This window comes from Egretta garzetta, unplaced genomic scaffold, assembly GCF_000687185.1.
Source record: "Egretta garzetta isolate BGI_Z169 unplaced genomic scaffold, ASM68718v1 scaffold172, whole genome shotgun sequence".
Classification (NCBI taxonomy): domain Eukaryota; kingdom Metazoa; phylum Chordata; class Aves; order Pelecaniformes; family Ardeidae; genus Egretta; species Egretta garzetta.
In genome coordinates, this window is record NW_009258951.1 from 3,322,117 (window position 1) to 3,337,432 (window position 15,316).

At 40.8% G+C, this 15,316-nt stretch overlaps 1 protein-coding gene across 1 annotated transcript in view; it reads left to right on the plus strand.

Moving 5' to 3' along the window:
• The window catches only part of LEKR1 (leucine, glutamate and lysine rich 1), a 62,287-nt gene that overhangs the window by 29,191 nt on the left and 17,780 nt on the right, over window positions 1–15,316 (plus strand). Inside the window, exon 5 of the mRNA XM_009634353.2 lies at window positions 455–640. Coding sequence (XP_009632648.2) covers window positions 455–640 — 186 coding nt within the window. The remainder of the gene's footprint in view (window positions 1–454; window positions 641–15,316) is intronic.

Here is a 15,316-nt window from a genome sequence, read left to right on the forward strand (position 1 = left end):
TCAAATGAAGCTTTAGCAGAGGCTAACCCCCTTGATATCTTCTCAAATTAATTTCAAAATGAGTCTGCAATTGTTTTTGTATGTCAGCAATGGTTTGTGTATCATCTTAAGATAAAAAGCTTGGATTCAAATATTTGTCACCTGTTTTTACTTCATTTGGAATATATACATGTATTTAAATTCAATTTTGAGATAATACGTATTTAGACAAAATACATATTCTTGTTTTAGAATAAAATTTGTATTACTTGTCAATAATATGTGTTTGTGTAATAATTTGTGTAATACCACTCAGCAGAAATGTTGCTAATGTACGTGGCTTACACTGACCCATACCCAAACTAGGGTTACAGAATGCTGAAGTCCTGAGCTGTAAATCAGGGATAATACTTTTTAGTGAAGAAGGTAAATTTGACAGCGGTCTATATGATTATTTTTTTTTCCCCTTCCTCAGAAATACCCAAATTGAATCAAAGACTAGCAAAATCCCAGAGAGAGAATGAATGCCTCCAAGAAAAGGTAAAACATCTGACACTGGTGGCCGACACAGTTGAGCTGAAAACTCAACAGCTTCAAACTTCACTTCAGCAGGGGAATGAGCTACAAAGTAGGTGCCGTGAATTACAAAAGGAAACGTTAGGTAAGAGGATTTTGACATTTCAATCAAACTTCCAAGTAAAATGAAATGTAAAAAAAAAAATTTGTAAAGCATCTAAGTTGTGGCTGTTACTGTGGAAGCACTCAACAGCTCAGCTCAGACGGAATAAAATGTGGATGTTGTGCAGCCACAGGACAGCATGTCATTCTGAGGAGCTTGTTACCCTGCTGGGAACTTGAGTCAGCTGGGGGAGGGAAGCGAAGGAAGGGAGGAAAACGGTGAAGATGGGGGCAATACAATTATGCTGTTGCTTGTCAATCTCATGTGAAACATCAGGGAGAAGGCTCGGAGGTTAAAATTAAAAGAAATGCTCTCATTTTGAGTGGAAGGCCAGGAAGGAATTTTTGCCATCAGCAACAGAACTGAAATGTAAGCCAGGCTAAGCCATTCTCTTTCCTCATAGATTCATTAAACTTGAGACTGCCTAATGATTTGCCCTTGATAGTGTGTCTCAAGAATCTAGAGAGTCCTCTTGAAAACTGTAAGAGCAGTGACAACACTTGAAATTATAATATCTTGTGAGCTCTGTTGAGACAATAACTCATTACAAAAAGATTATTTATATTAGTATCTCTTGAATCTCTTTTCTCTTGAAAGCAGTATTGCATTCGTAGTGGCTTAGAGACATTTTAAGACCTTGAAAACATGTAGAGGTTGTGCTGTTCCGGGCAGAGTTTTGAATCATCAAATTGGCACAGCAATTACCATGCTGCCTTATGCACAGGATGTAATGTCAAATTTAAAGCAGTAGGTCTCAGTGCTAGTCACGATGAAGGAATGTCACTGTTCCTTCAATATCAGTGATAATATCAAACGTGGGACTGCAAAGTAGAAGACTGCGGATACCATCCAGTGAGTTATCAACCCGTGTCTCTGAGAACAGTCTTTATTTTTGTCCCTGTATAACAATACCGTTAGGAAAGCTCCAGCAGCAATGCGTTTGAATGGTAGAAATGAGCAGATAACTCTACATCATTTTCCAGACAGTGTCCATATAAGAAATGGACTTAGTATGCCTTCCTTTTTGTGGTATTTATTCAAAAAACTAACTTTAAATGAATGAAAAATCAGTTAGATTTTGCTCTGACTATTCACAGCATCCACTTTTGTCTTTTTTTTTTCTTTTTTCTTGAGGAGCTGCTAAGAATTCCAGTATCTCGAAAACTTGCTCATGACATTTTTTGGTAGGCTCATTGTCTTTTTAGAGCTACCTCTTATTACTTAGTCCTTTGTTCAGAGTAAACCCTGGCAGGAATGATCTGGGGAGAGGATTGCCTTAGAAGTGTTTAGCTCTCAGTCATTAGGCACAGTATCTCATTCTGAAGACTTGAGTTAAATGGAAAGAAATGCATCAATTCTATTTAAATTTCCTTTTTCAAGGCAATTTGGACAGTGTGAAAAATTGTACCTTTTTGTTTGGCTTGTATGTAAAATCACTAGGATAGGTATTTATTTATTTTAGAAAACATGAAATAAAATGCTGGTATCTGCTATGTTAATTTTTTGCAAAAAAAGTAAGCAATCTCAATATTATATGTACTATATATATTAAAAATATGTATTATATATTTGAGACAAGAGCCTGGGTAAAAAGTAATAGTAAAAAAGCCAAAATTCCAAATAAACTCAAGATAACATCACTAGAAAAGATAAAACTGGAGGAATTAACTACTTGTACTGGCTAGCTAGATCATGTTACTTGTCCCAAGAGCATAATGTTGCCTGTGGCTCCTCATGTGTTACTGGAAACTTGCTTGGAAAAGATGCCAGAAATGCATTCGTTTCTGTTGAAAAGACAAGTGTGTTTCTCCTCCATTAAGAGGTTATGTTTTATCCAAATAATCTGTGTACATGTACAGCTGCCAGGTTTGACTATTACAATGCCGCAGTCCAAAATTTGGAAATTATATGCTTTAGAATATTCTGTGTGTTCTGTTTCTTAATGTTCACTTTCTGTCTTTACTTATGCTGAAGTAACCCTAGAGATTGAGCTGGGAGGCTCTTACTGTACTAGGAATTGCTCAAGCGGATGGTATCACTCGAAAGCAGATAGCCAAGGTGACTGGCTCAAAAACAGCACGAGTGCCGCAGATCCTGCGATAAAACCTACAGCAATGATTTATTGCTGTTGATAAAGCTTTGCTTTCTCTGCTAGGAGGGTAGCACTTACAGAAAGAACGTTTATTTGGTCTTTAGTGTGGTCCTGTGCCATGCAAAGAAACTGTCTGAAAGTTCATTCGTACAGTAGCCTGGATATTCTACTAGAAGTGCTGATAATTGCGATGATTTATTTGCCACTTTGAGGACGAGTGTCACACGCCCTGTTCAGAAGCTATGGACCGATGCTTTGGTACATGCTTGTTACATGTCATGTTTTGGTCACTGTTGTATTCTTTAGAAGCATTGGACGCAAAATGCTCGTTTTGACCTCATACTTGGCTTTCTTCTGTGTTCGTTATAACCAGAAAACGTATTTCCACATTCTTCTTAGAAATATCTTATCCTCTATCTTGGTATAAATAGATAAAAGTAGTGATAAGTCATATACCGTTAGACCATTTATTATTTTCTTTAGAAATCTGAGTTTCTGCGGCTTTCCAAATGGGTCTACTACCTGGCTGCCTTGAGGAAAACATAATTACATTTCACACACATTTTTTAGGTGGAAAAATGAATCAAAATAAAACAATTGCAATGCAAAAAATAGCTCCTTCTCAAGTATACTTTGACATTTCATTTGTGTTGAAAAGTGTTTTAAGTGTCTTTTATGAAGTAAAAAAACATCATGAATGGCACAAGTTAGTTGTCTGCTGGTGTGCAGACTGTTGTTGTTCTTTCCTTAGTGTAAGCACCAAGAACAGTCCTTCGTACAATTTCCAAACTGTAGATTTTACTTTTTATAAGAGCCATGTTCAATGTAACTCAGATAATTTTACACATTATTGGGTTAAATTTTTTTTGCTGAAGGGGCTGTGTGTGGGCATGTGAAGCTGTTGGTGGATTCAGTGGTAGTTCACATGCATTCTCGGGAGCTGGAATGTTGGCACTCGCTGCTGTTGTAGAAAGTCTAAAGTCCATTTAATTTGGTATCCTGTCCTCACCGCTGAAAACACTGCATGGTTCAAAGGAAGGAGTAGGAACTCTAGGATAGCAATTATAGGATAATCTATCTTCCTTGTGTGTCTCATCTTGATCTAAGAGGTCCTTGAGCCTAATAAGACAATCTTCTAAGCTTTGAAATATGTGGTTTAATATCATTACATAAGACACTTGTATCATTACATTTATGCTGATATGAAAACTACCCTTAGTTAGAGTTTCCTTTTCGGTTTTGTAAAGCTGTTTACATCAGAGGATCCTGTAAACAATGAGTTCATAGTTTGTTCATGTGCGTTATAAAAGTACACTTTCTTTTTCAATTTTTCCCACCTTAACTCCGTGGAGAGTTGTCTTGTTCTTATGTTAGAAGACCAGAGAAAGATGCTCGCAGTCGTTTGTTTTTTGGTGGTTTTTTTTTTTAAGATTATTTTGTCCATGTTATATTTCTGTGATGCTTGCATGGCTTTGTGGCCTATCTTCTCAAAATCTGAATTTACTTCCCTAACATGACATGTTGCACCAGATCATCACATCAAGCACTTAGTTATATTTAGGTTCTAATTTCTTACCTTTAATTGATATGCATAACTTAATAACTGCAGCATATATAAATATATATATATATATGAGTAACACTTCATGAGCAGGCTCAGGCTAGCTCACATAGAGCATGTCTTCTTTTTGTGCTGAAAAAATCTGAGTTTAAAAAGAAGTGCCTGTTCTAGAGGCCCTGTTCCAGCCTGTGGATCATCTTGCACCTTTTTTTTTTTTTTTTTTTTTTTTTGCTGTATAAGAAAACCAAGATTGCTCAATGTTTCTTATAAGATGATCACTGTTTTCAGTGGCTTAGAATATTACCAAACTTAACTAATCAATGATTTTTGAATATTAATTCCAGTAAAAATGGTCATAGCTTTCACAAGGGTGGGATGGCTGGAAAAGTCATTGGATTTTAAATTTAAATCTTATGCTGCAAAAATCTTTTTGAAAACCCCACAAACCTTCTGTTCTCTGAAAAAAGACTTTGAGGCAGGAGGTTTGACAGATTTCTTGACACAGAGAACGAAGTTAAACTGACTTGTGAGCCTTTGAAAACTGAATCGATATTTGTTGGTGTGGTGGCTACACTCTCCGTGCTTTCGGTTTATGAGTCTCCGGAATACAAGGGCTGGGCAGCGCTTTCCTGAGCCCTGCTTGTTCCCTGTGGCGCTGGGCAAGAGGGCAGAGGACAAGGGAGGTTGTCTCTGGTGCACGCCCAGTGCTGTGCCTGCTCAGTGCCCTGACCGCTGGGGCAGGGAACAGCCTGGATGTGGGAGCACGTAGGTTAGGACACGGTGACAGGCGTATCAGGGACCTTGGCTCCCCGGCTGCTCTGTAAATGAGCTGGGGAGCACACACTGAGCAGTGAAATGCCAGTCCTGAATAGCTGGAGTTCTTTCGTCCTGTGTGGCAACAGACGCAGAAACCCTGTGGGGGGAAAAACCAGCATGCAATTATATCCTGAGCGAGTATTTCATAATGCATAGTTAATAAAGCATGAAAAACCAGCTGATATTTTTACATGTTTGACTGCAGCACTTACTCCAATCACTAGTGCGGTTTTGAGTGTTGCGCTGTAGGTGTCTTATCCTGCATCCAGTTGTTCTTCAGTGAGAAGCATGGTTAAAGCCATTTCCATTTTGCTTTGAGACCCAAAGTCTACTGTCCCATTCTCATTTTGAATCATTCCCAAAATGCACAGACGTTGCAGGGTGTTCTGGAATAGTGTTCACAGAAGGAAATGGGAGCAATGTGCTACAAGAAAGAACTGGATTTGGATATGATAGTTGTGCTCTGGGGTGGCTGGGAAGAGGGTGCTCTCAGCAGCGCGTGTTGAGAAGGAGCTAATGAGCATGGCTGGAGTCAGCGTCCCTCACCTCTCCTGCAGGCAGAGAAGTGCAGCTTTCTCCAGGCTTCGTGCTGTGCAAGAAGATAACTGCAAAATGCCATGTGGTTAAACACAGCAGGTACAGAAGGAAAAACAAAAGAGCTTTTCCTTTCTCCCTCTGGCCTGGTTCCAGATGACTCTTAAGATTAACAGTGGTTTTTTGCATTGGGCGTCCTCAGCTGAGCAACAGGTCCCGTGCACTTCTCGGGCGCTTCAGTTCTAGTTTCTGTTCTTCTACTGCCAGTGAGTCAAGGGCAGGAGGGCAGCCTACAGACTGTGCTTTCGATGGTGTCTAGTGTTTCACTGGAGCAGATCAAAGGTGTCAGTAGCAATGGGACTGTAAACTGTCTTCTCCCCCTCCTGTCCTGGCTTCTCAGTCTTGCACACACCACAGCTCAGTTTTACCTCCATGCCGTCACCAGGAGCTAATGATGTTTTTACCAAGAGAAAAGTAGATGAAAATGTCCCCTTTGCCTGCTACTGATAGAAAACTTTACTCTGTCCCCATAAATCCTGTGGATTTATATCTGCATCAGCACTGCTGGTGGATTTTGTTTCTACATTTTTGCATTTCTGTTCCGTGTTTATGGTTTAAGAAGTTGCACGTTGTAGTTTCTGTAGTTTTGGGGTCCAATCTCCCTCTGATGGCTGGGTGTTTGAGATTGTAACTGGTACGCCTGCTTTGCCTTTATTTCCATCCTGCCTTGGGTGCCTCTGGGCATAAAAAGCGGTCACTGACTTTTCTTCCAAACGGTATTAACAAGACTTGCACATCATCTAGTAGGCTTGTTGGCCTCTATAGGAAATTGCAAGGACATATTAATCAGCAGCCCAGGTGGTGAGTATCACATCTCTAACAGTAAACTTATCGTTAACTTTCCAAAATTACTCCTTCCATCCAGAATCCTTCTCCAAGTTAATTTGGGGAGGATGTTTGTGATTCAGCTCTTGCCAGTTATGCTGCTCTTGGAATTCAGCGTTAATGTGAGCAACTATAGAGTTCTGGTTTTGATGAGAGAGAAAACTTGGGATTTATTGAAGTTTACTTCAGTATCATCATTTTTCACTTTGTGACATAACTGAAAGTGAAGGTGTGACTCTTGAAAGAAACCTAAAATGTTAGAATATTCTGAAAAAGTTTTATCCATGCTTACATCTTTATTAATTTTTTTCCGCTGCTAGCATTGATAGGAGACCCAGCCAAGAGCTGCCATCTATGTTTTTGTCTTCCCCCCCCGCCCCGTCCACTTCAAAGGAATATTTTGGAAGCTGCTTGTTTATGTTTATAAAGAGATTTGAAAATTTACAACGCTCTACAGAGCTACTCCTTCCCTCAAGATGTCTGTGGTGAAGTACTCACTGCCACTTATCTCTTCTGCTCACTCGCCCTTTTTAAATATGTTTCCAGCGAAGAGGGATTAAAAAAAAAAGCGTACATGTAGTGGGTTCACTGCGAGTTATCTCAGTGGTTAGTGTGACTGTGTGGATTCTCGGGCATCTCGGTGTAATACTTGAGCAGAAGGGTCACCATGACCGCCGCTCAGCATGCTGTGCTGTTTGACTCACTATTTACTTATTTTGCATGTCAGGTTTCTTTTTTAAACCACATATAATAAAAACTTGAAATGGCAAACATTTTGTGGAGGAAACACAAATAAAACAGTGTATATGGAATTTATGCAGAATATTAGACATCTGCGAAATCTCATGAACAGCTAAAATATCAGCTAAGCAGGTCAATGCTTTGTGTGAGGCATTTTAAAATTTATTTTTATGAATAAGAAAATTTAGCACTTACTTCATAATAAATCAGTTCTTAAGCAGCAATAAAATGTTTAATGTGGATATCCAGGAGATTTCAAGGCAGAAAGACTGCTAGCTCAGGCATTTTCATTCTGCCCTTCCCAAATAGATCAGTAAAACACAGATCCATACGCATTTGAAGAGGTCAGTCTATCTGGAACTTGTTGCTGGATTGGGCTAATAAAGCCAGCTAATGCACTGGTGATAAAAGTGTTCTCTTTGAAATACAAACCATGATTTTCTTCATGAAATAAGCATCAAATATTATATCAGTTTGCCATTATATTAAAATAAATTAGTGGGAACAAACAACACTTCTTTCTTTTTTTCTTTTTTGCCTCATTTGATCTTAGTGAAAATCGTTTCCAGTTGGTGGATTTACACCATGTAAAGTCAGTGCGTAGGAAATCAGCCAGATCTAGAGTGTCCATGGGTTGGGGGGGGGTTGGTTGGTTGTTTTAGTTTGTTGTGTTTTTTTTCCACAAGCTACTCTATTCTGAAGCTAATATCCCTCTTTGGTACTGAAATAGTTCAATGCTCCAGGACAAAAAGCCAAAACCTACCAGGATTTGTGATTTACATGTTTTGAACCCCTTTTTGCACCCAATATTCTGAAGATTCTTGGTTTTCGTATTTATCACAGAATTGTAAATTATTGAATATACCCTATTATAGCAGTCATTTGCAAGAGCTGAAATTAAGCATTAGTTCTACTGTTGTCTCTTCATTCTTGTGCTTCTCATGACTTTCTGAAAATTATCTTTGCGAGTTATGTTTTGCCAAAGAGGTGAATTTGACTGCTGGTTTCATACCACTTTTCAGACTCGGAGTGCATCATGCAGTTAGCTAGAGATGACAGGTCTTGAAAAATGCTCAACACAAGGTAAGGTCTGGTGAATAACTGTCTAATCAAATAGACTTGCAAAAAAAAAAAAAAATCAATAATGCCTTGTGAAGAGCTGCAATAGCATGTGCTCCTAAAGAAGAGGAGCTGGTATCTGTGCTTTCATTTTTATTTCCAGCCAAATCCTTTCCTGCATTTAATCACAGATATAGAATAGTTTTTCTTCACAAAGTCATTGCAGTTTTTCTTTAGCCCATTTATAGTTACAGGTTTACCTCTGTATGGGTTTAAATTGCTGGCTATGCACATGAAATCTGTCTTTTAAATCTTTTGATGCTACTGCTTCATAGGCTACTTAAGTTGCTAAATATAAACTTAGCAGTGGTCTGCTGACATAATAAGACTAATGAGAGATGATTGAAAAATGCAGGCAGCTGTAGGAGTAGCTGGGTAGTTTGAGTGGGGAATGTTAGCACTCTTCATGGAAAGAAGGAATGGTATTTTCATGTACATGAAGTGTCTTTAATGACGCTTTAAAGACCACTTTGAAGAGCTTTGAAAATCCAAAGAGAGAATAGTTTCCTGTAGTTTTAGGTAGGCTGCAGTTCAAATACCCACTATTCATACTATAAGTACTGTTGAAATATTTTTTTTTTATTAATTCCAGCTGCAGTACTAAGAATTTGAAGGGTGAGAGCTGGGGAATGTAGTGTTGGTGTTTGAACAGAATGTGACGAATGGGTTAGACGGAGCAATGGCTCATTAGCGCTTTTCAGCAGACTCTTACAGTGGAAGAGGAAACAGATGAATGCGATGGAAAGAACAGCGTCCTAGTTCTCTTCAACTAGGTGTTGGAATAACGCTGTGTTTGAGTGTGATTTAGTTACAGAAGGGCCCCACTTTGCTTCTTCAGGAAAAGCAGGAATCCATGTTCAAGGAAATTATTTCTATTATATTTTGTGTCATCTGCTTAGCTTAAACACTGAGGAAAAAAAAATCTGTCTCCAAGGAAAATTAAGGTCAGAAGCTCCATTTTCTCACCTTCTGTTTTCCCAGCCAATAGGTCAGTGACAGTATTTCAAATCAATTTTAATACATAGGAGAAGCAGGTCTGTAGGAACAATTCTGAGACATCCCAGTTAACTTGGCTTCAAAAAGGCCAGAACATATGCAGAAAATTCTGGCTTAAGGACCAAGTCCTTTGATGCTGAACATGAACCCTGGCTGTGGCTGAGCAAATACCATGTAAGCAATCCCTCTGACTGCAGAAGTGCTTGTAACGTGTCACTTGTGCACTCGGGGAGTGGGGGGAGAGAGAGGGGAGCGAGGTTTGCTGAGATAGCACTGTTTCTCTAATAAAGCAGAGATAGCGTTGTTTCTCTAATTAAGCACTTCATAAGGTCTTGGAAAAGATTGCAGTCATGTTTGCATGGTGGATGTAGTTGCTGGCTTATTCTTTTGAGGACACTAAAGGCGTTCTAGGTTTGTACCACTCAAAACGATTTAGAACCTAGTCCCTTCTCTTGCTTTTTCTATGCTCGTTTTATATACAAACATGAAAGAACTAACATACTAGTTCAGACCAGAGATCCAGAAAGCCCAGACCTGGCAGTGGTCAGCAACATATGCTGGGGGAGATAAGAAACAGGCACTCCTTTTTCTGGCACATCCTCCCAGTTCCTGGCAGCTTTTAGTGATTTAGAGACTTCCTGATGGCACTGGTCAGGTCTCCAGAAAGGTTGTAAATCTATAAGGCTGGAGTCCGTCCCAGGGCTCCTTCCAGACAGGCTGGTGTTTATGAGTCACAAATAAAAAGAAATACTTTCTTGTGTATGCAAAAAATAATTTATCTTAGAGAACAGAGTGCATGAAATATTATAAATAAAAAATAAATAGTTCTGTTCTGTGTGTGCAGGGACTTTGAGTATTTAGTTCACTTCTTTGGTCTCCTTAGAAACATACAGTGAGGCAAATTATTCCTAGTGTGACACAATAATTTTTCATGTATGTATTTAGTATTTCTCACAGCTTCTCTGCCATGCTTTTTAAATATATGTGCTGAAAAGTATCTATGTTATGTGTACACCCTAATTTGGTCCAGTATTAATGTTCTAGGAAAATTTAAAGCTTTTTACACCTTCTGACACAGCTCATCAGCTAGTCTTCAGGGCCCTATAGGTTACTACCTACAGGGAGTAGTTCTTTAACAGGTTTTAAAGAATACCTACAACCTCCTGTTTCCCAGAATACTTGAGAAATTAAGCAACAGGAGCTGGGTTCCGGTCCGTCTCGGCCAGGGATCTGTGCAGCTCTCTCCATTTCTGTCTCCTGATGGGTTCAAACTACTGGTGTTTTCCCAACCCCTTGGATTCTCTGTTTCTTTCTGCCTGTCCCTGTAATGCTGCTGGGCTGCATTTGCCCTGTTCCCCTTCGGCCTCAGTTCCCTCACGGCAATACCGTGGCTCCTGCGTTTGAGTTTCTGTTCCAGCCAGTCCCTTCCATGCCCGAAAGTGTTTAACTGCTGCTCTCTGTTTCCTGAATGAAGGACATTTCTCACACCCACCAGCCTCAGGGAGGTTTCGTTTGGGGCGGTTTCGTTCAGTCCACCAGCGTGACAAGTATTATCTTGATCTGAGGTAATACAGGGAGTGTCTCACAGGGTACTGGTGTTCACATGTATATGGACTAAGTCTCTGAAAAAGATTGATCCGAAAATGACATTAATTGGACAAAGGAAACCTTATCATGGCAAGAGCGGGGCTAGACCTAGCTGGCCAAGAGGGGACCCAACAGCGGTCTGAAAGTGCCTGGAGGGGCAAGAGAAAGGTGATGGATCCAAACCGTCCTGGGGAGTGGCAGGTGGAGGCAGGGGACACCGGCCACATCTTTGGAGCCTGAGAGCTTTGGGGTGGATGTTGGGAAGAGCTTTTCCAGCAGAGGGTGGTGTGGTGGGGGAAGAGGCTGCCCAGAGGGCTGGGGAGTCTCCAGCCTTGGGGGTCTGCAAGACTCAGCTGAATAAAACCACAGGTAACCTAGTCTGGTTTTGTCAGCAGTACTGCTCTGGGCAGAAGGTTGGACTATATGGCCCCCAGAGGTCCCTTCCAGCCGTCCTCTCTGTGAATCTGCACCCAGCTGAATAATGATGAGAATTTCATAAAGCTTGGTAAAATAGAAAATATTTTAATCTGTGATTCTTCTGCAAGTAATTGTTGACTGCAGGCACACAGGCACTGAGACTGGGTGTTTCTAGTCAGTAGGACTGGAGGGCAGCACGTGAGCCTACACAGTCGTTCTGCTTCTCGGTGAGAGCACCAACGGGACTGCCCCAGTGGCTCTTTCTCAGCAGTGACCGGTATGATGAGTCAGAGCTTGTCTTGTTTAAACCAAACGATCTGCCAGTTGTTCCACAAACCATGCTTAAGTAAAGGGAAAATGAAACTACTTTCTCCCTGTGCTGTTTTCTATGTGCTGGAGAGTAGTGATGTGGTGAGAAGGAGCAAATCCACTTGTTCTTAGTCCCCAGGAAGTTAGTAAGAAATGAAGTTGGAAGCAGACAAACTTTGCAGACATGCATTTATTCTTAGGTAGGCACAGTCATTTTAGGCCAGAGACTTAGTGATACAGAACAGATTCATACCGTGACAGGCATTGACCTTAAGTAGAGCTGTGCTGCTGAGTTTCTGTCCGCTAGCAGCTGAGCTGGTGCTGCTAAGGCAAAAGGGTCTCAAGCAATGACTGGGGTCTGCAGTGGCAATAGCTATTTGAGCTGTGCATATTAACCTCTCCCGAAAGTCTTAACTACTAGCAAATAGTCCTCCTTATACCTGTATAAAACACTGAGCTTTTATTTAGATGAGACCAAAATTTTCAGACAGTATCTTGGATTTTTTGTAGGTTTTGCAGGAAAAACAGAAAACTACACAGTTCTATCACGTGTGCTTCTGAACTGATACTACTGTGGATCTGTTATGAATTAGCTGCAGAATTGATGGCTTCCAGAGTGGCTGCTTACCCAATGTGAATATAGTTCTCAGTCCTTTTTTTTTTTTTTTTTAAGTTTTCATTGAAAACTTCACCAGTTGTTGCTATTTACAAAGCAGGAACTGGAGCCTTCATTCAGCACCGTGCCGTTGGCCGGGCAGCTGGAAAGGATGCAAACCGGGTGGCTAAATTCCTGAAATTTCTGGGCGGACTCTGTGCTCGGTGTTTTGCACACACTACGGGCTGCATCTGTGTGAATTTGCCCAGATACAAGGAAACAGTCACCAGCTTTGGTTCTTTTTCTTTGGTTCTTCATGTCTTTTCTTTGTGCGTGTTTTGTGCTGTGCCCCCTTGGTCCCTGTACCTATCACAACAGAGTCTCGCTTTATGGAGAATATGGTGCTGCTAAACCACAGAGGCGTAGGGGAGGCAGTCTCTGCCCTACCCACCTTTTGTCCCTGTTTGAAGTCAGGGCTGATCGCACGTGGTACCTGAAAGCTTGCTGTTGACTGTTTGTGGCTATGGTAAGATATACTGTGAATCACAGAGAGAAGTAAAATTAAACATGAATGGTATTGAGATGGGCTTGGACTGAAGATTCTTTAAAATGTGTTGGTACTTAAAGCTTTAAAATGAGTATCAGTGCTACAAAGCGTGAATGCTTTTTATTGGTTTTGTGTATTTTGCAATAAGCTTTATTTTCATTATTGGAGAACATTTTTACATAAGCACTTGAATATGTTTTTATTCAGCAAGTTTTCAGCATAAGTTTCCATTTGTATTACCTTTCTCCTTCTTAGTTTCCTCATTTTTACTATGTTTTGCAAACTCAATTGAAATCTGTATTATTTAGTCTCTGGGGGTGTAGGTCTCATCCCTCACACTTTCTGCTAACCAGCTCCCCTTGACTTTGGTGGGAACTCTCTCTAGAGAAGATTTGCAGAAAGCAGCCGTATAATTGAATCCATCTACTCCCGCATGAAAAACTCCTGTCCAATGCTCAGTCATTATGAAAACTTCTCAAACAAGTTGAGTAAAAGAAGAAACAGAGCTGAAAGAGACCACCCAAAGTACTAAACCCAAAAATAAGCATTACCCCTCTCCTTTTCCTTTATTCCAGAACTTGTGTCCATACTCCTGCATCTAGGAAGAGGTAAAAAAGATCACAGTTATTAATAATTGCCAGAGATCTTCTATAATAACATTTTTTTAAAAAAAAAATTGTCAAAAAGAGATATTTGTGAAAAACTTCTCCGTAGGAGCCATCCCCATGTGAAGAAAGGCAAAGGGCTCTCCTTTTTGTGGTGTTCATCTACAGTAATTTCGTCTTCATCTGTTTTAACAAAGCAGTCACATTGCAGCAGAGCTTGCTGTTGTCAATGTTAGATTGTTCCCACGTGTTCTGTCTAACATCTGCTTGGTGTGTCAAGCCAAAGTTTCCCTTTTTTCTGTAGGCATTCAGAGCCATTTACTTCATAAGGCAATGTCAGGATGAATAACAGGAAATTAAAGTTGAATTATTTAGCTTTGGAAAAGCGTACAGAACAATACATTACTGAAGAATGCCCTGCTGAAGAAACTAAAGTAAACAAGAGTAACTGCAGGTGGTCTAATCTGTCCTCTGGGTACTTGGCCATGACTTCCCGTTCGTAGAGAAGGTGAAGATGCCAGCTCTGAGCAGCAAACATTGCAGCTTGGTCCGGTGTCTATTGTGCATTTTTGATGCAGATAACAGGACTTAGATAACGTAGTGACTGCATGGCTTTGGTTACAATGGGAATTTGTCAGAGAAGTCTTTAAAACAGCTGAGAGGAAGTTTTGGCAAGAACGCTGTCACACAAACACAGTTTTTAAATAGTTGTAAGTTGTCAGTGATTTATCTCTATGGGTTCTGTTCAACAGCAAGCATGGATGTTCAGCGGCTCTTTCCCAGGGAACTGAGGGGAAACGGGGTTGGCTTCCCAGGCACCAAACTGAAACAGTGCAAGGGTGCTTATAGATTATAAACTACTGGTCCCCAGTGTTTTTGACGAGCAGTTAAGCTACCCTCACCGTTTATTGTGGTCATGCACTACCATCAAAGTTTGGGCACTGTTGAAAATAGCTCTGTGGAAAAGCTTCAGACCACCTTCCATCACCTGGAGGAGTACAGTCAAACCAAAGCACCTGAGGGCTTGGTTTCACAGGAAGATTGGCAGGGACAAATAGGGATAAATGCAGGCTACCGTTTTTTTAGTGAATATTATTCCAAGTGTAGTCAGCATCCCGTGCATCAGAATGGAGGTGCAGCCAGGAAGAGCTGGGAATGTCCCCTAATCCAAGTAGGAAAAGAGAAGGTACCAGTCTCCATCTCTTTTTTCCTCTAAGAGTCGAGGTTAGCAGCCTTCAATCCTTTTTTACTGCTGAATGCTAGTCCTTGGTCATACCCGGCTTAGGAGGGGCACTACGAGGAATACTGAGAAACTGTAGAATCTGAAACAATTTGATTTTTTTCAGGATAATTCCTTTCTAATGGCTGCAAAGCTGCTAATTACTTAACTCATTGCACAGGAAAACAGTGGGTTAAGGAGGGATGGGGAAAGCAGAGGAAAAGAGTGTTGAACCAAGTTTTAGCTGAGTAGTTTGCAGCAAAGTTGTGTGTGCTACTAAGTAGGATCGCTGCCGCTGAGCACAGTGGTCAGGGAGGTGGTGTTTGGAGCAATGCCTCTTCAGAGGTGACTGTTTCTTGTCCACCTCGAGCCTCTCCTAGCTCAGCTGTTGCTGCACTGCACTGTGTTTATGGTGGGAACGTATTCTGTGTCTGCTGCTGCTAAGACCACTGGTTTTGACGGCATCGGTGCAGTCTTCCTGAGAGGTTCTTGGCTCTCCCCCAGCCGACTGCATGCCCTTACAAGTGGAACCGGGCAGATCCTTGCTGTTCTCCTGACTCTCTCTGTACAGAACTTACTCTTTGCCTCCAAGGAAATGGGGCAGGGACAGGTCTGCGGAGGTAATAAATGCCGCT